Consider the following 27099-nt stretch of genomic DNA (forward strand, 5'->3'; position numbering starts at 1 on the left):
CCCTGCAGGCACACAGCAGCACAAGGACCCCCACACATCCCTGCCTCTAGGGGGCTGCCTGTGCACCCCTGGGAATGCTACTCACTGTCCCCTGGGCCCCAGCATGACCACCCTCTCAGCCCCTTACTTGGGGAAGGCACCCGACTGCCTACACCAGGCTGGCTTTCATTTGCTCAAAATCAGGAAAAAGCAGAATTCAAGACATCACAGAAATGTCTTCGCCTCTAACTCCACGAAGCATAAACGGTCAGACACCCAGGAGAGAGTCCCAGGGACCCTTGAGTCTCACCTGAGGCTCTGGCTTCAAACCCCAAAATGTTTCCAGCCGTGCCAGCGCCGCCCCCCACAACTTACTGCACACAGGCCTCCCTTGGGAACTCGCAGATTTGGGCCCCACCTTCCCACCCCGTTCCTTCTCGTGGACTGGGTGGGTTGGGGTGGGGCTAGGGACTCCGGATGTGTCATAAGAGTCTGAGTGGTCCTGACACAGCTGGGCCCTGCCCCCATGCTGGTCTTCGCCCCACTGGAAAGGGAACCACATGCCTGGAGCGCCCAGCACAGCCCCCTCCGTACTCCCCAGGTTGCCTGCTGGCAGTGTGAGCTGTGCTCCCCATTGCCCCATCACCCCTCCCCAGCTCCTCCTGGCAGCACCCAGCCTTGGAAGCTACTTCTGATTGCAACCGTCGAAGGAACACTCGCTCTCTCAGCACTGACCCAGATGGCCTGCACCATCGCGCTGCTCAGCACGGCCTGCACGGCCGTCCTCCAAACCCCGTGTAGTGGGGAGCATAATCACCCCTTTTACCAATGGGGAAACTGAGGCACCGAGAGGTTAAGTCACTTTCACAAGGTCCCAACACAATGACCAAAAACAGAAAGCCAGCCCGCAAGTGGAACTAGGTGCTCCAAGTCCTGGGTCTGCCTGACACCGCATTTCCTCATCACCACAGTCCTCGGCAGGCTCCCAACTACAAACTAAGCCATGTCCTCCATCCTGAATCCTCTCAGCCTAAACGTCACTCCCAATGCCTCCCTCCGGAACAGGCACAAGTCCCACCAGCACACCCTCCTTCATTATCTGCATTTCTGCTACCCCAGGGCCAGCTCCGGAGCCCTCACCACACGGCCTCTATCCTTCACCCCCGGACACTGGACCTCACCAACCCACAGCCAGGAGATCCGCGTGTGACCCCAGGGCCTCCTCTGCCTGACTCTGAATTCCACTGCCCAACGTGACACCTCGGAAGGCTCCCTGGGCACTGGCAGCCCTCCACGGGCACTGCGCCTTCCGGCAAGCTCTGACATCCGGCTGGTGAGGTGCCCTGCACGAGGCCTCTGCCCACCGGGACCTCAGAGTCGTGCTGTCAGCTACAACAAGCAACAGAATTTCACATTTTCTTCATGTTGCCCCTGTGTGAGCAGCTTCTATCTCCACACGGTTTTCAGTCGAATCGAGGTGCGGCGAGGCGTCTTCACCTCACCTCACCATCCGCAGCCATGCTGCACAGTTAATTCATGCCCGCCAGGCACACAGCCGCAACACCAACGGGCGCCTGCCGCTTGGAAGGCCAAAGAGGAACAGAGACCAGCTACTGTGCTCAGGTGACAGGACTGTGGTCTTTTAACAAAACGTTTTCCTTTAATGTGATATTTTATGGCAAGGAATAAAACCTGGAGGGCAGGACATTTGGATACTAACGCCCCAGGCTGCCATGTGGTCTGCTTTGTGAGGTCTGAAGCCCAAGCCCCATTCTGGCCCCACCCACAGATCCGTCTCTGACTCACCAACTTCAATGCCAGGCTCCGCCTGTCCTCCAACCAGAACATGAGTTCCTCATGGACAAAGCCATTTCTCACCCATCTCCATCTCCCTCTGGATTAAGAAATATGGAAAGATCTTCTAGAACCACCTCAAATTTGCAGAGAGCCACCTTGGTGACAAACCCTTGAAATGCTTCTGAGAAGAGTCTAGGTTTCTACTCAACTCTAAAACCTCTAGAAAACTCTATTTCCCCTTTTCCATACCAGCTGCCCCTGGAACACTTCAGCTTCAAAAGGGTCCAGGGCAGGGAGACAGAGAAGCCAGCATCCATGTCCAGCACTGCCCGCTTAATTAACCGGAAGCCCTGTGGGGCCCACCTCCAGGCACCCCTGAGGCCAGGCTGGGGAACCATGTTTACAAAAAAAGTGAATTGAAACGCTCACATCCTCATGCAAAACAAGACTCCCGGTTGCATCCTTCTGTCTCATCGAGGAGCATTTTTCTCTCTTTGACAGAACACCCAAACACAGCATCTGGAGCCAAAGCAGAAAGATTGAGGCTCAGAGTAAAGCAGTCCCCGCACTGGCTGCATGTGGATGTTCCCAGCCAGAGCCCCACCCAGGCAGGGCCTCTAAATGACACAAAATGTTTCTCTCCTACATGCCTGTCATGCTCCAACTCAGTTATGTGTAAAAGTGCCTCTCACGGCTGGGGGCAAAAACAGTTCCCACAAGACCAGACAAAGCTGACCCTTGACGGCTGAGTCTCCAGGGAGTGTGGAGCTGCATGCTCAGCCCCTGCGGCCCTGACAGCTCTGGACTGGAAAAGCTTCCAACAGGAAGGGCAGGGCTTGCTGCTAACCCAGCGGTCCAACCTCACAGGTGTCTGTGGTGTCAGTTCTATGCCACAGAACCACCAGGGCTGGGGCCAGAGCCACCAGGCCCCCTGCCAGCCTGCAGAGGCCTCCTTCTCTGAGTAGCCCACCCACCTTCTGTGAGCGCAGGCAGCCTCTTCTAATCACCACAGGGCCTGCCCCAGCTGACCCCCACCCACCCCCTTGCAGGAAAATGAGCCCTGAGGACTCCCCGGGGCTGCTTTGGGCCTGGACATGGAGACTGGGAGTGACATTTGCAGAAGGAGCGCAATGCCCTTGAAGGGCTCAGCCACAGGCAGCCAGTCCCCAGGGCTCAGAAGACCCAGCTGTCAGAACCCTGGGAGCCAGCAAAGAGCCAGCGGTTCCACCTAAGTCTATGGCCCCTGCCTCTACTGGTTGGAAAAGAAATCAACACCCCCTTACTGGCTGGAAAAGAAATCAACACCCCCTTACTGGCTCCCAATGACAGCCCACTCCCCCGGGTGTGGGAGGACTCTGGGACAATGCAGGCAAATCTGGACCCTGAACGAACCTGCCCCGGCTCTCACGGGCCTGGCACCAGCCACAGCACCTAAGGCGCTGGTCATGGTGACAGCATGACGGTAATAAGTGCATGGACAGTGGACGTGGCAGGTGAACACTGGGCACCCACTGCATGCCAGGCACTGTCCACTCCTGGATGAGCAATGGCCCTTTGCAAGCCAGGGTAGCCTGGGCAAGTTATTTGGGGGTCTCCAGGCTTGTCCAGCTGTGCAACTTCACTGAGCCATGAGTCTGGGGTTTTATCAGGGCCCACACCCATTCCTGGAACTCTGAGCCACACAGGGACCCTTAACAAAAGCTCCCTGTGCAACATGTTCTCCTGCCTCAGTCTCCTGAGTAGCTGGGATCACAGGCACGCCACTACCGCCTGGCTAATTTTTGTATTTTTAGTAGAGACAGGGTTTCACCATGTTGGCCACCATGTTGGCCAGGCTGGTCTTGAACTCCTGACCTCAAATGATCCTTCCCCTCTTGGGGCTAGGCGTCGACTGCACGATCTGCCTTTTGGGGGGGTTGTGTCTATCCCCCACTCCTTCGACAAATGTCCATCCCAGCCTTGCTTTGACACCCCAAGAGCAGAGATGGTGACCACACCTGCTTCCAGCACGCCCATTGCTCTCCCAGGGCAGACATCCTCAACAGATGCAACACAGCGTTTAGGCAGACATCACCAATCGATGGTGGCAACAGACACCAGGCCCTGCTCCCTCTAACTCCAGGGCCCTGCCCACCCCCAAACCACAGCAGTGAGACTCAGAAATGGCAAAAACACAAAGAGAACAGAAACGCCCCATAGCGGGAGGACAGCTAAAAGACATGTCTTGATAAGATATCCTTCAGGCACTAGGCCGGGCGCAGTGGCTCATGCCTGTGATCCCAGCACTTTGGGAGGCTGAGGTAGGCGGATCACCTGAGGTTAGGAGTTCAGGACCAGCCAAGCCAACATGGTAAAACCCCATCTCTACTAAACATACAAAAATTAGCTGGGTGTGGTAGCGGGCTGAGGCAGGAGAATCACTTGAACCTGGGAGGTGGAAGCTGCTGTGAGCCACTGCACTCCAGCATGGGCGACAGAGCAAGATTCCGTCTCCATCTCAAAAAAAAAAAAAAAAAAAATTCTTCAGGCACTAAAACTCATGTATTTGATACATATTTACCTCCTGCAATCGCAAATGCTTCTGCAATGCATAAGTGAAATAAATACCAGGAAGCCTTATGGTTCGATCACACGCACAGACACACAGTCACATACAGAAAAAATGCAGGCAGGGCTGGGGAACAAAAAAACAAAAGAGAAGATAAAATGTGGAGACAGACACACCAAGAGAGTAAGAGACCACCTCCAGACCCCCCTTTAGCTTCTCAAACACACAGAGCAGGACCCGTTACAGAATTTGTGCAGACCACTGCAAAATGGAAGTCCAGAGAGCCCCTTACTCAAAAGGTAGGAATTTCAGGTCAACAACAACAGAGTTCGCCTCATGTAACTACACAGGTCGCACAGCCCATGAAGTCGGTCCCGACACCAACATGCTCCTGCCTCAGAGCCACCACATGTGCTGTTCCTTCTTGCCTTTCCCTCTTTTAGTCCTTCAGATCTCAGGCCTCCTGGGAGAGACCTCTGACCTGCCAGCTCAGGTGGCCACACCTGAGTACAGGAGTCTCCAGCTCAGCCCCTGCTGTGTCCCGTACCAGATCCAGGTCTGTCCTGACTATGTCCATCTGCGTGCTGGCATGCTTCCTGACATGGCCCCCACCACACGTGCACCTCAGGGCAGGGGAACAGGCCCATCTCATTAACTGCTTTCTTCTCGGATATTTTATGAAATATTTGTGAATATTGGGGAACGTACATGCTCCACCTTTTTCAGATTGGCCAGGATGAGCTGCCTGTTTGTTGTTGTTGTTGTTGTTGTTGTTGTTGTTTTTTGAGACAGGGTCTCATTCTGTCTCCCAGGCTGGAGTACAGTGGCACGATCTCAGCTCACTGCAACCTCTGCCTCCCAGGCTCAAGCAATTCTCCTGCCTCAGTCTCCCAAGTAGCTGGGATTACAGGCCCGCATCACTACTGCCAGGCTAACTTTTGTATTTTTAGTAGAGACAGGGTTTCACCATGTTGGCCAGGCTGGTCTTGAACTCCTGACCTCAAATGATCCACCCGCCTCGACCTCCCAAATTGTTGGGATTACAGGCGTGAGCCACCGCGCCTGGCCAAGCTGTCTGTTTTAAACCCATGCCACGTTCCAGTGATGCTCTCTCCCCTCCATCCCCCGGGCCTGACTGTGGTGGCCACTCCCTGCCATCATGAGCCCCTATGTCCTCACTCTTTCCCTTTCCAACAGGACTTTGACCGACACACTGCTGAACACAGGGTCCAGCTCTGGCACTGAGTTCAGCCTCTTCTCACCAACAGACAGACAGGAAGGAGAGAAAACAAACTCTGAGAAGGCCAAGGTTCCCAGGCAGCCGGCAGGCCAAGCATCCTTCTCCGCTAAGGCTTGTGTGGCCGAGGCACCCCTTCCTCCGGGGAGCGGGCAGGGTCCTGAGGCAGTCTGCAAGGGAGACCAGGGCTTTGCTCCACCAGGGCCCAGGCATGGGGCAGCAGCAAACTCATGCCTCTGGGAGCCAGACCCCACCTGCTAGAACTTACTATGCCACCTGCTAGAACCTACCATGCTACCTGCTAGAACCTACTATGCCACCTGCTATGGGCAACCCCAGGCCAGTGACTTGCCCTCAGCCTCCTCAGTAAATGAGGGGCTGATCCAACCTGGTCAAGCCACTTCTCCCCATCAAGGGTCTATAATCCACCCTTAACCTGCTTGGTCCAAACCCCTGGTGTCACTGGGTCACTCACGAGGCAGCTCATCTGGACTCCTCCCCTGGTTCCAGTTTCTCTCTCAACATTGCCTTTGAGGCTGAGGTGAAAGGTAAAAGCGAAGGGCCCCAGAGGCAACGGAGGAGCAGGTGTCCAAAACACTCACCCTTTCTAATGCACGACTCCCTTGTGGACTCACTTGTGCCATCTCCCCCACCCACCCAGCCCCAGAGCCCAGGGTGTGAGCACCAGGGGCCCGGGATTCTGTCTGCACTGTGGGATCCCCAGTGCCTTGGAGCAATATCAGCACGCGGCAAGTGCTCGACAAATGCCTGCTGAACGAGCAAATGGATGGACGACCGAATGAATGAGCAAACAGATGAATGAATGGGGTGCTGTCCAGAACCATGAGGACCAGGCTGCCTGAGACCCCATTTCTCAAATTCTCCCTCTCACCACTTGGGAAAACAAGATGCTTGGTGGAGGAGAATCTCCAACTGTCCCCTGCAGTAGCTGGTGCAGCGGACAGACCCTTTGACGAAACAGCCATGTCTTCATTAAAGATGCTCTGCTCTCAGAAAGAGAAAGACAGACACGAACGTGGAAAGTCCTCACCTGCCAGGGAAAGACCCCTGCCAGACAGCAGAGAAAAGATGCACCCACCACAGACGCCACGACCACACACACACTCCCTGGCCGCTGCACACAAATACAAACCCTAATTGGCAAGAGCAGAGGGACCAGGAAACTGTCCCTAGAGTCAGGAACCCCATGTGCTCAGACAGCACTGGGAGCAAGATTTCTCCACCCACTGGATGCCAGGAGAGTCCTCCTAGGGGGCCCCACACCGAGACTCTGCCCCCCTCTTAGGACTGTCCCTGAGTTGGAAGCCAGCCCACTTGGAAGCCCACTGCCCTCCCGAGTGGAACACTGGCACAGGAAGCAGGCCCTGTCCCCACCACCTTCTGCAAGCTGGGCCCCATCATGCTACAGAAACGGGGAGACCTGGTCTCAGGGATGGCGCTTTCCTGACATCTCTTGTTACCCCCTCGCTCACCAGGCCCTAGGGTCAGCCCCAGAGGCCAAACCAGCTACCCCAGGCCCAGAAGCATCCCCGAAGGCGAGCTGCATCCTGAAAGTGTGTGATTTCCCAAAAGGCCCACCCCGAACCTGACACCTGGAAAGAAAGATCCTCAGCCGGTGCCGCACAGGAGAAGAGCCATGCCTCATTGCAACACAGTCCTGGGGAGCACCAAGTGCCTGAGGACCAAGGCGGAGGGTAAAAAAGTGGGAAAACATCTAGGGCAAAAAACAAAAACAAAACAGGATTGACCTCCTAGGCTCAAGAGACCCTCCCAACTCAGCTTCCTGAGCAGCTGGGACCACAGACTTGAATCACCACATTCACCAAGTGGATCATTTTGAACGGGTTCGCCGACGCTCCTTCTGGGGCACCCCCGCTGGCTGCAGCCCATTGCTGCCAGGCCCTGCCCCGTCCCACTGCCTCACTGGCCTCACATGCCCTGCCGTTGTCCTGCAGCTGCACACCCATGGGGCAGGCGCGCATGTAGAAAGCCTCCCTTAGGGACAGCAGACACAGGTGGGAGCAGCCACCATTGTCCTCCTCATAGCGAGTGTGGACTGGGAAAACCAGGACAGAGTGAGAGAAGGTTCCAGAAAAGGACCATCACTTATTTCTGAATCAGTCGCATCCTGCCTCGTCTCCTGTGACAGCCCCTAGTGTGTCCCTCTGCCCAAACGCCAGCCTCAAGTGGCATCAGGGACCTCCCCGCAGGCACCACTCCACCTACCTCATCGCTGGCCCCCTCCACATTGGGCCCTCAGCCCGGCCAGATGGTCTGCAATTTCCCCAAAACCAGCCGTGACCTTCCTGGCCACCCTCACACCCAGATGTGACCTGCCCATGGAGTGGCATCCTCACCACCTGCTCCCTCCCACCAAGCTCCTATGATTAGAAAACACTCCCCAGCTCCTCAAGGCCCATAAGGACACCCCTTTGCAAGGCTGCCCCCCACACTAAAATGGCAGGAGTCAAGACCTGCCTGCATGGTAGTGATGGCAACCCCAGAGACAGTGGGCTCCTGGGCAAAAGGCCTGTTTTGTCTTTGCAGCTTCCACAGGATCACTGTCCCTCTTGCCAGGATGGCCAAGCTTGTCACTCTCCCAAGCCCTTCTATGACCAACAGCAATTGAATGGAACTCAATAATGCTTCCAGCACCTCATTCTAACCAGGGGAAAGCTGGGGTGTAGCAGCCCCAAAATACGGAGTTAACTGGAAAAACAAACAAACCAAAATGAACCTCCCCCTCCCTCACACTGCCCCAAGTGTAGATGGGTTTTGTGACCATGACTTTCTCAACAGGAAACAGCTCCAGAGAGCCCCACCCTCCTATGTCCTGCTCTGTGAACAGCTGCCACCCGAGTCCCAAAGTCCTAACCTTCCGTAATGACTTAGCCAGAAATCTCCATCCCTGGTCCCTGTGGGGGTGGGCCACTGTCCCCAGAGCCGCAGCCCCACTGTCACAGAAGCTGGTGCATTTCCCCATCAGGGACTCTGTCCCAACCCTGCGTGGCCCCCAGGCTGAGAACTGCTGACTTTGAGCAGGTTATTCATTGATAAATATGCAACTTGCAGGGCCAAGCATGGTGGCTCACATCTGTGCCCCAGCACTTTGGGAGGTCAAGGTGTGAGGATCACTGGAACCCAGGAGTTTGAGACCAGCCTGGGCAATGCGGCAAGATCTTGTCTCTGTTAAAAATACATATACATATATATCTATCTTAGTATGCATATATATATATATATATATATATACATGCAACTTCTTCTGGGCCTTGAAAATGAGGCGACCTCCCTTGGGAATCCCCTTGCCACTGCTGAGCCCTAGAACAGCCCACACAAGCCCTGCAGAGGGGTCCTCTGCAGACCCGTGCCCCCTGGCCAGCCACGCACTCTGCACACACCTCCCTCCATTGCAGCAGGCACCCCTTAGAGAGGGGGCCCCCCAGAGCATGGAGTTTTGCAGGGAGGGGCCGCCCACCTCCCACCCCACCCACCATGCCCCCACATCCCCACGCCCCAGCCGGCACTCACAGAAAGGCTGCTGCTCCTGGCTCAGCACCTGGATGTCCATGCTGAGTAGATGGCGCTCAAGATCTCGTTCCTCTTCCCCGCAGTGTTCCTGTTGCAGGCATCGATGGAGCACGTCAGCCAGTCCATCCAGTACAGAGTGTCCCCGGAGAGTGTCAGGGCGAAGGGGTGCGTCAGGCTGCCCTTCACCACCTTCTGCCTGCAGTCAGGGAGGCGGGGTAGAGAGCCATCAGGAGGGTCCCCCAACAGTCATTGCTGCTGACGCATTTACTTTCTTTTTTTTTTGAGATGGAGTCTCGGTCTGTCGCCCAGGCTGGAGTGCAGTAATGCAATCTCAGCTCACTGCAAGCTCCGCCTCCCGGGTTCAAGCAATTCTCTTGCCTCAGCCTCCCGAGTAGCTGGGATTACAGATGCCCACCACCATGCCCAGCTGATTTTTGTATTTTTAGTAGAGACAGTGTTTCATCATGTTGGCCAGGCTGGTCTCAAACTCCTGACCTCAGGTGATCCGCCTGCCTCAGCCTCTCAAAGTGCTGGGATTACAGGCATGTGCCACCACTCCCGGCCTCCCATTTACTTTCAACCAGACAAGTGAGGCCAGGTCAAGAGCCCCAGGAGTTGGCGCCCTCGTACATCTCTCCTGGCGTGCACAGGGTGCCTCCCAAACCCAGTCTGTGACAGTGACACATGGAGTCCCCCAGGTCAAGTGGCAAAGTCTCCCCCAGGGAAGAAAGGAGGAAGCCCCACCTGGTGAAAAGGACACCTCTCCTGCCCAAGGCTTAAACCTCTGAATACAAATCAGGCCACGTGCACTCGCTCCTTCTTACAATGCTCATAATTTATATTTTCAGAGTAAATTAAATGTGGCATCAACACGAGAAACAGCTATTCTTTTCTAGGTGCCTACAGTGCCCAGCAAAGGAGGACTCGGGTATGAGATTATGGACACTGGTAACAGGATCGTAATGTGACACGGTCAGTAATGTGTAGTTTTATTTGCTTAATGACCCTCTCCCCGTGACAGGCTCCCTGAGGGTGGGCCTGGGGGCAGATGGTCCCTGCCACATCCCCAGCCCTCAGCACAGCTGCCAGGAGAAGGTGACGCTCATGAAGTGGCACAGGGGAGATGGAAGCTGTGGGCTTGTGCTCTGCAGATCCACCACCTCTTTTGTTCGTTTTTGTTGATGCTGTTTTTAAGAAAATTATTGAAGTAAAATTCACAGGACATAACATTTATCGCTTTTTTTTTTTTTTTTTTTTTGAGATAGGGTCTCAGTCTGTCACCCAGGTTGGAGTACAGTGGTGTGATCTCAGCTCCCTGCTCTCTACCTCCCAGGTTCAACTGATTCTCCCACCTCAGCCTCCAGAGCAGCTGGGACCACAGGCATGCACCACTATGCCCAGCTAATTTTTGGTGGGTATTTTTTGGTAGAGACGGGGTTTCACCATGTTGCCCAGGCTGGTCTCGAACTCCTGAGCTCAGGCGATCCACCCGCCTCGGCCTCCCAAAGTGCTGGGATTACAGGCATGAGCCACCGTGCCCAGCGTAAGTTTACCACTTTAAAGTGAGTAATTCAGAGCTATCTAGCACATTCGCAAGGCTGTGCAACCTCCACTTCTGTCTAGTTCCAAAGCCCTTCCATTGCCCCACAGGAAAACTCCACGCCCACCAACAGTCACTCCCCAGCCCCCACCCCCAGCGCCGGCAAACACTGATCTGCTTTCCACAGCTCTGTCTAACACATTCTAAACATTTCACATAAATGGAATCACAACATGCAGCCTTTGATGTCTGGCTTCTTTGACTCAGCACCATGTTTTTTGAGGTTCATCCATGCTGTACGTGTTAGTGCTTCATTCTGTTTTAGGGGTGAACCATATTCCAATGCACAGATAGAACAGTCTGTGCATCCATTCACCTGCTGGGAACCTCTGGGTCGTTTCCACCTTCGGCTGTTGTGCACAGTGCTGCTATAGACATTCCTGTCCATTCACATTTTGTGTGAATACCTGTTTCAATTCTTACAGTATATAGTTAGGAGCAGAATTGCTGGGTCATACATAAATCAATGTTTACATCCTAAGGAATCACCAAACTGTTTTCCACAATGTTGCCTTTTTTGTCTGTTTGTTTGTTTTCTGAGACAGGGTCTTGCTCTGTCACCCAGGCTGGAGTGCAGTGGCATGATCACAGCTCACTGCAGCCTTGATCACCTAAGCTCAATCAATCCTCCTGCCTCAGCCTCCTGAGTAGCTGGGAACACAGGTGTGCACCACCATGGCCAGCTAATTTTTTAATTTTAATTTTTTATTTATTTATTTTTTTGAGATGGAGTTTTGCTCTTGTCACCCAGGCTGGAGTGCAATGGTGCGACCTCAGCTCACTGCAACCTTCATCTCCCAGGTTCAAGCAGTTCTCCTGCCTCAACCTCCTGAGTAGCTGGGATTACAAGTGCCCACCACCACACCCAGCTAATTTTTGTATTTTTAGTAGCGGCAGGGTTTCACCATGTTGGCCAGGCTTGTCTTGAACTCCTGACCCTCAGGTGATCCACCCACCTCAGCCTCTCAAACTGCTGGGATTACAGGCATAAGCCACTGCACCCGGCCCAATTTTTATTTTTAGTAGATGGGCTCTCACTTTGTTGCCAGGTTGGTCTTGAACTCCTGGGCTCAAATGATCCTCTCACCTCAGCCTTCCAAAGCCTGGGATTATAGGTGTGAACCACTGTGCCTGGCCATGTTGCCATTTTTTGATGAGAAAAGCCAGAGGCCCATCACTCCCGGTTGCTTTCCGGGCCATGCTCTGCCTCAACCAGAAGCACTAAGGGAAGGTCAGCCTTGGCCCTTGCCCGAGCCACAGTCACAGATAAAGGGGCCTACACAAGTCTGTGCGGCTTCAGAGCTTGTCCCCCCACACATGATGGTTCCACGTGAGTAGCCCTGGGTGCATTCATGAAGAGAAATGGCTGCTGCAGAGGCAGAAGAATCCCAGGGGGAGGCAGGTAGGAGAGAAGCTGAGAACAGACCCTGGGGCTAGAGACCCTACATTCCAACCCTGGCTGTGACTCGCTGTGCGGCTTTGGGCAAATTCACATGCCTGCCTCTCTGTGCACAGGGCATCATAATAGCAAACACAGGCCGGGTGCAGTGGCTTGCACCTGTAATCCCAGTGCTTTGAGAGGCCAAAGCGGACACATGGCTTGAGCTAAGGAGTTTGAGGCCAGCCTGGGCAGCATGGTGAAACCCCATCTCTACAAAAAAATACCAAAAAAATTAGCCACGCTTGGTGGTGCATGCCTGTGGTCTCAGCTACTTAGGAGGCTGAGGTGGGAGGACCACTTGAGCCTAAGAAGTCAAGGCTGCGGCCAGGCCTGGTGGCTCATGCCCGTAATCCCAGCACTTTGGGAGGTTGAGGTGGGAGGATCACTTGAGGTCAGGAGTTCGAAACCAGCCTGGCCAACATGGTGAAACCCCGTCTCTACTAAAAAAATACAAAAATCCTGTAATCCCAGCTACTTGGGAGGCTGAGGCAGGAGAATCGCTGGAACCCAGGAGGTGGAGGTTGTGGTGAGCTGAGATTGTGCCACTGTACTCCAGCCTGCAGGACAGAGCAAGACTGCATCTCAAACAAAACCAACCAAACAAAAAAAGAGGTCACAGCTGCAGTGAACTAAGATCATGCCAATGCAGTCCCGCCTCGGTGACAAAGCGAGACCCTGCCTCAAAAAAATATAAATATAACATAATAGCAAACATTTCATAGAGTTGGTGTGAGCATTAAATGAACTGATAAATGTCCCTGGAAAACAGTAAATTGCTGCGCCACCACCATTAGCATGTTTCAATTGCCATCACCCTCACTGTCTCCTGTTACCATCCTTTGACCAGGGCACTCCCAGCTGCAGCCTTTCTATCCTCTAATCCACCCTTCATAACTGTAAGATCATTCAGCTCCCAAAAACCACAGTCTACAGGGTAGCCACATTTCCAAATCTCAAACCAGACCCAGCGAGTCTGCACTTCCAGGGACAACGGGATATTTTCAAACCAGCCCAAAAGAGATGTGTGGCTCAGCATAAGAGGAACAGGAGAAACCGAGGCCTCTTGCCATGAGAATGAGCTTGGAAGTGGATCTCCCAGCCTCACTCAAACGTTCAGATGACTAAGGCCCCAGCCAGGAGCTTGAATGTGTCCTCAGATCACACCCTGAGCCAGAACCACCCAGCTAATCCACTCCTCATTGCTGACCCCCTCCCTGTAAAAAACCTGTTTGCTGTTTCAGGCTGCTAAGTTGTGGGCTGTTTTGTTACACAGCGATGGATAACTAACACATGAGGCCTGGCGAGCACAGAGCAAAGCTGCCCAGGCCCTCAAGTCTGTTCATGTGGGTGTTGGCCTGTGTTTGCAGAAATCCAGCCACTGGGTCCTCCCATGCAGTCACTATTGCTCTTTGCATCGACACCCGCCACACCCCCTGCCTAGGCCAGGAGCTCCACTAGTGCAGGAATGGGGTGTGCCATCCCAGGAGGGTCCCTGGCACCTGGCACAGAGCCAGCAGCAGGCAGTACTTGGTCAGTGAATAAACTGCCCTTCACCTATACATGGAGGGGATGTTTTTCTAAGGTGTAATTAAGTATGGGGCTGTGAAGCTATGCTGACCAGAAGGCTCTAAAAGCAATTACCCACCAAGGGGAAAACCTTCCTACTCATTCATTTGGCCCACTTTATTGAGGACTATGTGGAAGGCCCCCTGGTGAGACTGGGGAATGCAGCAATAACTGAGACAGCTTCTGGCTGCTGCCCTCAGGATGCCTGAGCTGGGGTAGGGCCAGGGTTGGGGTGGTGGTGTGACAGGGTTATTGTTCACAACCCCCTCGGGCCACAAGCCCTCCCCAACAATTCCAAAATCCAAGACACTCTGGAGACGGAAAGCTTTTGTTGCTCATTTGGCGATAAAACCTCATTTGGTGCATGGGCCGGGGGCAGTGGCTCACGCCTGCAATCCCAGCACTCTGGGAGCCGAGGGGGAGGATCGCTTGAGTTGAGGAGTTTGTGACCAGCCTGAGCAACATGTGAGACCCCCATCTCTACCAAAAATACGAACATTAGCTGAGTGTGGTGGTGCACTCCTGTAGTTCCAGCTACTTGGGAGGCTGAGGTGGGAGAATCGCTTGAGCCTGGGAGGTGAAGGCTGCAGTGAGCTGAGACGATGCCATTGCACTCCAGCCTGAGTGAAACAGTGAGACTCTGTCTCAAAAAAACAAAATAATGAAAAAAAAAACCAACAACTGTGCATAGGTATGGGCTATAGACAGTCTTTTCTGCCCTACTTAGAATGAACATGCCACATTTGCTATAGAAATATACAGGTGCTGGGGCAAGTGTCACCCAGCCCCTGACACTGTTTCAAGTTCTGAGAAGTCATGCATTTCTCAGGTCCCCAGAGTTTCAGAGAAGAGTCTGTTGGCCTGAGTTAAGAAGGAACGCCTTCAAAAGCACTGGGGACACCTGGGGGCAAAGGGGAAGGGGGTGCCCCGGGACTGGGCGGGTACCTACCGGAACGAGCCGTCCAGGTTGGCACGGTGGATGAAGCCGAGCTTGCTGTCAGCCCAGTAGAGCTTCTTCTCCCCCAGGTCGATGGTCAGCCTATTGGGCCAGTAAATGTCCAAGTCCACAATGATCTTCTGGGTGCTGTCGTCCATCCCCACCTGCTCGATCCAGGGCGTCTCACCCCAATCTGCCCAGTACATGTACCTGTGACGGGGGCAGGGCAAGAGGAGAAGCAGCTAACACAGATCTGTTTTTTTTGTTTTTGTCCACACAGATGCAGACATGAAACAATAGACAGTGAACTTGCCCTAAAATCTCACCCATCAGAAGTAACCAACAGGTAAGGTTTCAGGTATTCCTGCCTTAAATTGGGCAATCAAAATATACTATTTCCAACTTGTTCTCAGTTAACAGTAAATTCTGGGCACCTTCCCTTCTCGTGAATAGAAAGATTCCCTGTTCTTTTGATGACTGCATAGTGCACTGTGCTGTAAGTTCTTTAAATAACTTCGGGTTATTTCTGATTTTTTTGCTACCATGAAAATGCTGTAAATGAACCTCTAAAAGGCAATTCAAAACATGCAGGATAGAGTATTATTTAGCGCTAAAAAGAAATGACCTATTGGCTGGGTGCGGTGGCTCACGCCTGTTATCCCAGCACTTTGGGGGGCCAAGGCGGGCGGATCACGAGGTCAGGAGATCGAGACCATCCTAGCTAACACGGTGAAACCCCATCTCTACTAAAAATACAAAAAATTAGCTGGGTTTGGTGGCGGGCACCTGTTATCCCAGCTACTCGGGAGGCTGAGGCAGGAGAATCATTTGAACCCAGGAAGAGGAGGTTGCAGTGAGTGGAGATCGCACCATTGCTCTCCAGCCTGGGCGACAGACTGAGCCTCCGTCTCAAAAAAAAAAAAAAAAAAAAAAGAAAAGAAAAAGAAAAAAGAAAAGAAAGAAGGAAAAGAAATGATCTATCAAGCCATGAAAAGACATGGAGGAAACTTAAATGCATATTAGTAGGTGAGAGAGCCAATCTGAAAAGGCTACATACTGTATGAGTCCAACTCTATGACATTCTGGAAAAAGCAAATAAGACAGTAAAGCGTCAGTGGTTGCCAGGGGTTTGAGGAGAGGAGAGGGATGAATGAGTGGTGCACAGAAAATCAGGGCAGTGGAACTATCCTGTATGACACGTAATGGTGGGTACATGTCCTTATTCATCTGTCTAAACCCAAGTGCCAAACACCTCCCAACCAAGTACCGATTACCTCCCAAGCACCTAGCACCTCCTAGCTGAGCATCATGCACCTCCCAACAGCACACCTAGCACACCGAGGCACAGAGCAGCACCATGCCATCCTTGTCTCGTCTTTCTATCGAACCCACATGCAGAGTGCCAGCAAGTCAAGCTGGCTTTCCCTTCAGAACAGATCCCGTATCTTGCCACTTGTCACCCCCAGAAGTGAGGGGTCCCCGCTGCTGCCTTCTGTTGCAAGGATCCCGGTAATAACTGTGGACAGGGCTCCTGCCCCCATGCCAACCACCTCACATACCTGCTCACATAGGCACATACATGTGCACAGCTCTTGCTCCAACCAGCAGGGGATGCCCTCCAGCACGAGTCAGACGTGGCACCTCCTCTGCTCAAGACCAATTCGTCCTCTCCCCACACCTTGGGCCCTGTTCCCCTACATTCTGCTACAGCCCCTCAAATAAGCCCCACCCCAAACTAGCCCAGGGCCTTTGCACTGGCTGATCCCTCTGCCTGGACCGCACTTTCCCCAGATAGCCACATGGTTCTCAGCCTCATCTGCTTCCAGTCTTGGCTCAAAAGTCACCAAGAGGCATTCCCGGCACCTGAGCTCCGATAGAAGCCCCTCGCCACAGCCTCCAGGCACTGCTTTATCCCCCCACGCACACGTCCCTCTTGAATACTATTTATTTACCATCTCCTCCCACCCACTGAAAGGGCCAGAGACTGGGCTATACCAGCTGTGTGGGGTGCACAAGGGCTCACAAATGTGACTGGATGCCTGGTTGGGAGGTGAGGGAGCTGCAGGGACCCATGCTGGGAGGGAAGGCGAGGATGGGAGGAGCACAGGTCCCAGCGACACGATGACCGCAGCAGCCGCTGGTAAGCGACCGCAGGCCGGCCCTGGGAGAGGGCTCCCAGCAGGCTGCTATCTTCGGCCTCTCCCACTGCTGCAGATGCCCCCTCCTAGCCAGAGAGACACCAGCTGACCCTTCCAGAAAGAAGGTCAGTAACCCCACAGCTCCTGGAGCCACAGGGCAGAAGGAGAGAGCTGAGAGGGTCACGGTTCACCAGGCAGAACAGAGGCCACCCGGGAGGTCAGCTGGCTCCCAGGCAGCTGTGGGTGGCCAGCCCACTCAGAGGGCAACAAGGGCATGAGAGGGGCTCCAGGGATGAGTGGCTGCCCAGCATGGCACCCCTGGGAGGCCGGGGGCACTTCTCAGGTGGTGAGAACATGAGGCTGCTCTGGCCTGACCTCAGTGACTCAAAATACTTGGGCGATACATTCTACCGCGTCCCACCCCTGCAGGTACCCCGTACTTACACACACACTGGTTCAGATGCAGACACTCTCGCGCACATACCCACTCACATGGGCACATATATGTGCACACATAATCACATGCACACACGCATACAAATATCCGCTCACATGCACGCACGCAGGCGTGCGCACGCACACACAGGCTCACATCCTCCCACTCCCACACTCAGTTGCTCAGACACACACACACCTGGCTCTCACACAAACCCGCCGGGCTCTGAAACGCTCCAGCCCTTCCTGTGCTTGTCAGAAGCCAGTCGAGGGCTTCCTAAGTCGCCGCACAGAGCAAAGAGGTGAACTCAGCCACCATGGCACTCTGCTTCCCGAGCTCCCAAACACCGGCCTTGGTGAGGACAGACCCTCACCCCGCACTCTCATTCCCACTACCCTGGGCAGGCCCAGATGAGGGGCATCTGCAGGGTCTGGCAACCAACCCCTCCCAGCCTGGCTCCTACAGCCAGCGCCGTGGGAGTCGGGGGAGGTGACTGCACAGGGCAACAGCAAGTTGGTGGCCCCAGGACTAGGGCCCAGGGGTCTTCAGTCCTATTCCAGAGCTTGGGCAGTATCCCACAGGGCATGGCCAAGGGAAGGGCTTCCAGAGCCCTGACTTCAGGGAGGAGGGCGGGTGGGCTCCTGTGGCAGACCTGAGTGTGCAGCCGCCCACTTCTGGGACTTTCTAACTTAGAAGATCTAGGTCAGGCTGGGTGCAGTGGCTCACACTTGTAATCTCAGCACTTTGGGAGGCCGAGGCCGGTGGATCACTTGAGGTTAGGAGTTTGAGACCAGCCTGGCCAACATGGCGAAACCCCATCTCTACTAAAAATACAAAAATTAGCCAGGTGTGGTAACCCATGCCTGTAATCGCAGCTACTCAGGAGGCTGAGGCTGGAGAATCGCTTGAACCTGGGAGGTGAAGGTTGCGATGAGCCGAGATCATGCCAGTGCATTCCAGCCTGGGTGACAAGAGCAAGAATCCATCTCCAAAAAAAGAAAAGAGATCTAGACCGGTCCCTCATCCAGTGAGGTCCAGGCTGAAACTGCTGAGAGGCCGTGGTGACACTGAATGAACTAATAGGCAAAAGGCTTCCAACAGAGCCTGGGCAGGGTAGGGAGGAAGAGGCTCTTGTGTTCCAGTCAAGACCTCTGGCAACCAGTTCTGACACTGACCCAGCACAGAGCCCGACAGGTGCAACAAGGGCCAGGGCTCAGCACGGCCCAGGTAAGGGTGTGTGTGTGGCCCCCAGAGTCACTCCCGGGTGGCAGGGCAAGGGATGAAGGAGGGACGAGGGGCGTCCAAGCAAACTGTTCCCTCTGCTCGCAAGTCTGGGGTGACCTGGCCTAGCTGGGCCACTTCCTCTCAAACTCTCCAGCCTGGACTTTGACTCCAAGGAGGTTCTTAGCTTTCCTACCACCCACCCTCTCCCCACCTGGGATCACAGCCAGGCCCTGAGCCTTCAAGGGCCCAGGTTAACTCAGCCAGATCAGGAGCACAGGAGGACACAGGGCAGCTTCCAGAACAGACCTGAGAACCACTCCCAGTAGGTTCTGCTTCCAGACAAGGGGCTGCCCTTTTTCAGCCAATGCAGTTAGAAAGCCAAGGAAGGTGCAAATTCCACCTGCCTGAGAGTCTACACTTTCCAGGCCGCCCGCCAAACACACAGCAAAGATGTGTGTAGCCATTCGAACCCATGGCCAACCACATTGGTTGCCTCAGACATGCAAGTTTGAAAAAGAAACATAACTATGGGCCGGGCATGGTGGCTCATGCCTGTAATCCCAGCACTTTGGGAGGCCAAGGCAGGTGGATCATCTGAGGTCAGGAGTTCGAGACCAGCCTGGCCAACATGGTGAAACCCCATCTCTACCAAAAATACAAAAATTAGCTGGGCGTGGTGGTGGGCACCTGTAATCCCAGCTACTCGGGAGGCTGAAGCAGGAGAATCACTTGAACTGCTTGAACCCGGGAGGCGGAGGTTGCAGTGAGCCAAGATCGTGCCAGTGCACTCCAGCCTGGGCAACAAGAAGGACACTCCATCTCGATTAAAAAAAAAAAAGAAATGTAACTATGGAATCTGAAGGGGAAGTACTTCTCTCAACAATAACAAATCCTGAAAGCTGAGCTCTTTTTTTTTGAGACAGGTTTCCTCACTTTGTCGCCCAGGCTGGAGTGCAGTGGTGAGATCACAGCTCACTGTAGCCTTGATCTCCCAGGCTCAAATGATCCTCCTACCTCAGCCTCCCAAAGAGCTGGGATTACAAGTGCAGACCACCATGCCCGGCTAATTTTTGTAGAAATGGGGTCTCACCATGTTGCCCAGGCTGGTCTCGAACTCCTGGACTCAAGTGATCTGCCTGCCTTGGCCTCCCAGAGTGCTGGAATTATAGGCGTGAGCTACCGCGCCCCACATGAACTCATTTTAAGATTCACATCTTTTTTTCTGAAAAAGAACCTGGGCTCACATAAATTCGAGAGAGAAACGGTGACACTCCCCGCCTCCTGGACCCAGGTGGAGTTGCAGCAGGGTTTACCTGTGAGCGGGGTCCAAAGCGATGGCGTCGGCTGGTCAAGGTCCTGTCAGAAGAGGACCTTCCGGGACTTGCCATTGAGGTTGGCCACCTTAATGCGGTTGGTCTCCAAGTCCATTTAGTACAGCTTCTTGCCCACTCAGTCACAGGCCAGGCCATCGGGTGAGACCAGGCCAGAGATGACCACATTCGGCACAGCAGCCCCCCTCTGGTTCAGGTAGGTCTGCTTGATGGCCTCCTCGCTCACGTCTGTCCAGTACACGGCTCCCTTGGGGAACTGGAAGTCCACTGTGGCCGCATCCTCCAGGCCGCTGACCATGATGGTGGACTCCAGCTTGACTCTGCCAGCATGCACCAGCCATACATCCCGGTGGCTGGCAAACAGCAGAAGCAGTGGGGCTGTGGGGCAGAAGCAAACCATGAGGGCCACTGGCTGAGCCAGCAGGACACACAGCCCTGGGATAGAGCACTATGCCCAGAGCACTCCTGGCACCACCCTGCCCATGCCCAAGACCTTCAGTTCCTTCCTTCCATCCACAAGGCGCTGTCAGGAAGTTGCCTGGGCGGTCCTGGCCCACACCATTCAGAGGCTCCTGCAACGCAGCAATCAGCCTTGTTACCACACTCGGTGACAGCAACTGTTTGTTTAGCCACTGCTATGTCTGTTCCCCTAGGTACAGGTGATCCTTCCTGCCATGCCCACCACCTCCCATATCATCCTCTAGAGGCTGCAGGGGCCCTGCCATGTTCTGCAGAGAAGCCACATCCCCTTTGTTGGCCTGACACAGGGGACAGGGACATGAAGGCACAGCTTTGGCCATGCTGCCGACTACAGACCCAGCCATGGGGCCACATTTTTTGAGGGGTTCAGAGCCCAGGTCAGACAGAGCCTCAAGATTTCCTTACAAGTCTTTGACCACTGTCCAAGCTCAGGTCCCTCTCCTTGGACTGTGGCCTCAGCTTCCTGTCCTGTATTCCATATTTCTCCCACCCTGATTCTAGACATTCCTACAATGAATACACTTAAAGGGTCATTCTGGAATGCCACCCCTCGGCTCAGACACCTTCCATAGCTCCCTGTGCCAGTGCCATGCAGAACAAGGTTAGACTCCCCAGCCTGGCCTCCAAGGCCTGGGCCTCTGGCCTCACCTACACTTCTCTCCACCACCCCACCCTGAGCATTCCTGATCTGCCTGCGGCCAGGCTGGCTCCCTCACCTCCCTCTGCCCCCCGGCCCTCAGCCCCTTCTGCCTGTGCAAGAGGCCTCATCTCACAGACAAGGGTCTCATTCCCACAACAGGCTGAACGAGAATCAGGAGAGGCCTTGAGACCATCACCCCACCAGACACCTCAGACATCAGCCCAGGAGGGTCTAGCAACCCCCAACACAGACTCAGAGGGACTAAGAAGCCACACAAGGAGTGAACATAAGATGTGGATACGAGGAGGTAAGGGCCTCTAGGGAGCTCCATCAGTCCATGTCTGCTGCCAGCAGGGCTACGCTGGGCTGGCCACAAACACCTGCAAAAAACATCTGAAGCCTTGGCTCGAAACAGCTGACATTCCTCATGGAAACTACAGACCTCTGGTCCCTCCTGCGCAGATGGGGGAGCCCAGCCAACCCCACACTCCCACCTTCACCAAGAAAGAGAAAGCCAACGGTGGCTCACGCCTATAATCCCAGCACTTTGGGAGGCCGAGGCAGGCGGATCATGAGGTCAGATCAAGACCATCCTGACTAACAGGGTGAAACCCCATCTCTACCAAAAATACAAAAAAAATTAGCCAGGCGTGGTGGCGGGCACCTATAGTCCCAGCTACTTGGGAGGCTGAGGCAGGAGAATGGCGTGAACCTGGAAGGCGGAGCTTGCAGTGAGCTGAGATCTCGCCACTACACTCCAGCCTGGGCGACAGAGCGAGACTCCATCACAAAAAAAAAAAGAAAGAGAAAGCCAAAACAAACTGAACTCAGGCAATGACAATCACAGAACTGAATCCTGTGTTTAGTTCAGTTGGTTTCATTTCAGCAGGGGAAACATTTGCAGCCTCCATGAGGGTACCTGGGAGCACCCAGGACCAGAGCACGGCCCAGGAGACCCCAGGGCAGTGGGGTAGATGGTTCCGAGCACGGGTCCCCCTGCCAAGATGAGCACTGGCTCAAATCCTGGCCCCTCCCGTTCCCAGGGGACATGCTCCGCAGGATAGGAGGATACACAGAGGACCTGAGGCCAGGAAAATGACAGCAGAGACTCTGTCACCCCACCCATGCTGTCATCACCTTAGGTCTACAGTTCTTCGTGGCAATGACGGACATTGTGAAAGTCAAACAATAGGAAGGCATAGGCAACAAATAAAACAAAGACAAACTGGACTTCATGGGAAGTTAGAGATTTTGTGCCTCAAAAGACACTATCAAGAAAGTAAAAAGGCAACCCACAGAATGAGAGAAAATGTTTCCAAATCATAGATCTGCTAAGAGATTAAAATCCATGAAACATAGAGAACTCCTAAAACTCAACAATGAGAAAACAACCAATCCAACTCGAAAATGGGCAAACAACTTGAACAGACATTTCTCCAAAGACGATATATAAATGGCCAATAAACACATCAAAACAGGCTTAACATTCCCTTAATTATCAGGGAAATGCAAGTCAAAACTACGATAAGATACCACCTTCTACCAATTAGGACGGCTACTACCAAAAAAACAAAATAATAACTGTTGGTGAGGATGTGGAGCAGCTGGAACCCTTGTGCACCACTGGCAAAAATGTAAAATGGTGCAGCTGCTATGGAAAACAATATGGCAGTTCCCCAAAAACTTAAAACATAGAATTACCATATGACCCAGCAATTCCACTTCAGGTTATATACCCCAAAGAACTGAAAACAGGGATATGATCAGATATCTGTACACCATGGATCATGACAGCATCCTTCCCAACAGCTAAAACATGGAGGCAGCTGGGCGCGGTGGCTCACACCTGTAATCCCAGTACTTTGGGAGGCTGAGGTGGGTGGATCGCCTGAGGTCAGGAGTTTGAGACCAGCCTGGCCAACATGGTGAAACCCTGTCTCTACTAAAAATACAAACATTAGCCAGGCATGGTGGCACACACCTGTAGTCTCAGCTACTAAGGAGGCTGAGGCATGAGAATTGCTTGGACCCAGAAGGCAGATGTTGCAATGAACTGAGATCGCGCCACTGCAGTCCAGCCTGGGCAACAGAGCAAGACTCCATCTAAAAAAAAAAAAAAGGAGATTCTGACACATGCTACAACATGAGTGAAACTTAAGAATGTTATGCTAAGTGAAATAAGCCAGATACAAAAAGACAAGTACTGTGTGATTCAATTTGTATTAGGTACTTAGGGTAGGCAAATTCATTGAGACAGAAAGTAGAATGGTGGGACCAGGGAGTGGGGGAGGGGACTGGGGACCTGCTTAAGGGGGAAAGTTTCAGTTGGGAATTAAAGAGTTCTGGGCTGGGCGTGGTGGCTCACACCTGTAATACCAGCACTCTGGGAGGCCAAGGCAGGCAGATAACTTGAGGCCAAGAGTTTGAGACCAGCCTGGCCAACATGGCAAAACCTCGTCTCTACTAAAAATACAAAAATTAGCCGGGCGTAGCGGCAGGCACCTGTAATCCCAGCTACTCGGGAGGCTGAGGCAGGACAATCACTTGAACCCGAGAGGTGGAAGCTGCAGTGAGCTGAGATCGCCCCATTGCACTCCAGCCTGGGTGATAGAGCGAGACTTCGTCTCAAAAAAAAAAAAAAAATTAAAAAGTGAGACGTTACAACTGCGGCACAACTGGACATTCTGGCCTCTCACAAGAGGAGATGGCCACAGCTAAAGAATTTACCTCCAAATCTTACCCTCTGCCTGCCCCAAACAGGTCCAAACAGATAACGAAGAAAACTCAGGGTCAAAGGCGACAACTCTGCAGCTCACAGGCAACACCACCCAGGCCTCACCCCTGCCCAGACTGCAGGCGACATCCCTCAGGCGAGGGAAGGCAGCTGCTCTGGAACACCAGCTGAGGGGTCTGCATTTCACCTGTGCCACCCAGCCTGCAGGCACCCCAGCTCCAAGACACTGAGTTCCCTCCACTCAGTGAGGCTGCGAGGGAAGAGCCCACGTCCCTGCCCCCAGGCCCTGGGCACATTTGGGGGAGTGCAGCACCCGCTACCAGGAGGTCTGGCCGACAGGTGTGCCAAGGATCAGATGCCAGCCGTGAGGGGGTCCACAGGAGCGCGGGAATCATGCCCAGGACGCAAGAACGCCTGGGGCCTTCAGAGACAGAAGCAGCACTGAGGCCTGGGGGCAGGAGGTGCCTTCGCAGGGAAGACAGTTGTGTGTGAGGCCCAGAGGGCATTGGTGGCACAAGCAGATGGAACCACCACCAACAAGGACACCCACAGCACACCCAGGCCAGGCAGCCCCCAAACAGTGTGTTCCCACTCACCTTCCTGGCCACTGGAGCAGGGATTACTGATGCTCTCATTTTGTGAATGAGGCCAACTGTGCCCCATGCCCCGGCTGCCCCCATGGCAAGGGCCCCCAGCTTGTGCCCACTCATCCAGCAAAGGTGTGATCCACCCAGGCACACTGAAATTCCATGCTTCTTGGGGTCACAGGCCCTTTGAGAAACTGGTCCCCCTCCTCAGACACACACACCCAGACACACACACACACACACACACACACACACACACACACACACACAGAGCTGTCGCCCAGAGAAGTCCCCCTACCAGGGTGGACCCAGCTCCAGCCTGAGAGTCCCCTGCTAACAAAGGCACAGAGTGGGACCGGACATGGAACTTTCCACTCTAAATTAGCTTCCTTGGACAACAATGACACAGACTGTCTCGGGAGGCAGCAAGCCCCCACTACCGTGAGTGTTCAAGCAGGTGGGGGACCGGTCCTGCCAGGCCTGCACCTCACCAGGCAGACAATGGCCCCAGTGCCTCTGATGCTGGAGAGTCCCACAGACAAGAGGCGTCCCATGGGCTGTATCTTCCAGGCAGGAGGGGAACCTGGGTAAAGGCAAGCACACCTGCCCTGAGGGGCAGTCCCTGGGGTGCCCGGCACCCCAGTAAACCCTTCCCCACTACAGCTGGAGGTCCCAGCGGGGGGCCTTGACCAGCCCAGAGGAGGGAGACAGGAGCTCTTGGAAACCCTGGGTACAAAAGCCCTAGCTCTGCCCTGCTTCTCCCCAAACTGGAAAGACCACATTTCACCAAGGTTTACACTCTTGGCTGTTCAGGTGCATTCTTCAAAGGCCAGAGATGGGGGTGTTTTTTAATTTTTTGTGCTTTTCCCAACCCACACTAGGGGAAGCCAGGAGAGCCAGGCAGCAGCAGCAGGCCCTGGGAACATCTGTGGACACAGCCAGGGTGAGCCCCGCCGTGGCAGGCAGGCTCTTTCCAGGAGCCACTCCGGCTTCTAAGATGCTTAGAAACAACCACACACTCAATTCCTAAGTTTAAGAGGAACCCACATCACTCTTCCGCCACCTGGGGAACTGGCTTTCCTTTGGAAGGACGTGGCAGTGGCCCCAGGGTCCACAGCAAATGGGAAAGCTCTGTGTGGGTGGCCCCTGCCCTTCCCCAGCAGGCAGAGATGGCACCTCCTCTTCTGCTCCCCCTCGTCCCCACCAGGGCCAGTGGCGCTCTGGGTGATGGGGGCACCCTGTCATTGAGGAGCCCCGCGCCAAGGCCCTACGGCCCTCTCTTCTCCAAAGGGGAAAGAAACCCAGACAGAGAAAACCCAGCCTTTGGTGGGGAGGGCGGAGAACACGGCAGGAGCAGAACCCGATGGGAGGGAGAGAGAAAAGCAGAGTAGCAGGGTAGAAGGGCCGGCTCAGTAGCTCACATCTATAATCCCAGCACTTTCCAAGGAGAGAGGATCATCTCAGGCCAGGAGTTCAAGACCAGCCTGAGCAACATAGCAAGACCCCATCTCTACAAAAACTTATTTTAAAACTTAAAAAAAAAAAAAAAAAAGCAAAGAGGACAGTTTAGGAGAGAAATCTGTAGAAGCAGCATACTAAGGAGGAGATGCAGCCAAGGCACCAGGAAGGTCTGGCCATGGGCACTCACTCCTCCAGCAGGCGAGCGCCCAGCACCAGCTGGCCCACCCAGGCACCCAGGACACGGGCCTGAATGGTTCCGTATTCCTGTGGGAGGTAATAGACAAGCAATAAACATAGCCAATAAGGAGACCTTAGTAATGTTAGATCATAAACACTGCAGATCAGGGAAATGGCGCAGGGTGAAGTAGGCGGGATGCGTGCTACATGAGACAGTCAGAGCAGGCCTTTCTGGGAGAGAGGGAGCTGGCAGGCCTGGGCAAGGTCCTGGGGTGGGAGCACATGGGAGCAGAGTGTAGGGGAACATGGCTGGTCCTCTGGGCTCCTTCCTACCACGTGATCTACCCATGTGCCCAAGGTCTCTCATTTCACAGAACCCTGCAGCTCGGGGGTCACAGCTACACAGCCCCCAGATACCATCAGAAAGGTGCCTTGGCCTGCCCCAAGTCATTCCATCCAGTGACGACCTGCTGACCAGAGCCTGAGCTCTGGGCAGTGTAATTTGAGGAGGAGAAGGGAGGGCGACAGGCCTGGGGCGTTGAGGGATGTACAGGCTGCGGCAGACACCTGAGGCTGCACCTTGGAGCCTCAGTTCTGGGTTTGGGTGTGGGGTGGACAGGCTGAGGGCTGGAGCGGCCGGGCCCGGCCACTATCACACCCCAGGACCCACCAGATCACCATGAAAAACAGAATGTCATCTGGCAGCCCAGACTGCAGAACAAACCTTCCAGAAAACACAGTGGTAAAGGTTGCATCAGGAACATAAAATAATTACATCCTCTCCCCAGGGATCACCCCTGCAGAAACCTGTCCTAAGAAACACCACAAAGAAGGAAAAGGTCTTAGTCACAATATTTGCTGAGGCCTTATTTGTAATAGCAAAAATAAATAAATAAATAAATAAATAAATAAATAATAATAAACGATCTCCAACGGCAGGGGTAACTAGACTATTGTCTCTGTGGAAAGGTGGCACTGATTAAAGTAGTAAGAAAATGACTGCAGTAACATCAAAAATGTTCACACGTCAAAACCAAAAACCACACACACACAGCATACCATGAACCATGATTTCTACTAGAATGAACAGCAGTTATGAGAAAGTGCCAGCAGAGACGAAGATTGAAAAAAGAAAGGTGGCCTCATTAGGGAGACAAGTCTCTGGGTAATACACTGGTAATACTGGTAAATACATACTTTTTAATACATTTTTTAACTCCAAATTCCATGTACG

The 27099-nt window shown here is 53.8% G+C and overlaps 1 protein-coding gene across 1 annotated transcript in view; it reads right to left on the reverse strand.

Moving 5' to 3' along the window:
- LOC100983183 (low-density lipoprotein receptor-related protein 5) overlaps window positions 1-27099 on the reverse strand; it is a 64334-nt gene that overhangs the window by 15491 nt on the left and 21744 nt on the right. Inside the window, 6 exon segments of the mRNA XM_055105454.2 lie at window positions 7507-7638; window positions 9114-9155; window positions 9158-9309; window positions 14670-14867; window positions 19769-19796; window positions 19799-20164. Coding sequence (XP_054961429.2) covers window positions 7507-7638; window positions 9114-9155; window positions 9158-9309; window positions 14670-14867; window positions 19769-19796; window positions 19799-20164 — 918 coding nt within the window.

Source organism: Pan paniscus, chromosome 23 (genome assembly GCF_029289425.2).
Source record: "Pan paniscus chromosome 23, NHGRI_mPanPan1-v2.0_pri, whole genome shotgun sequence".
Classification (NCBI taxonomy): Eukaryota; Metazoa; Chordata; class Mammalia; order Primates; family Hominidae; genus Pan; species Pan paniscus.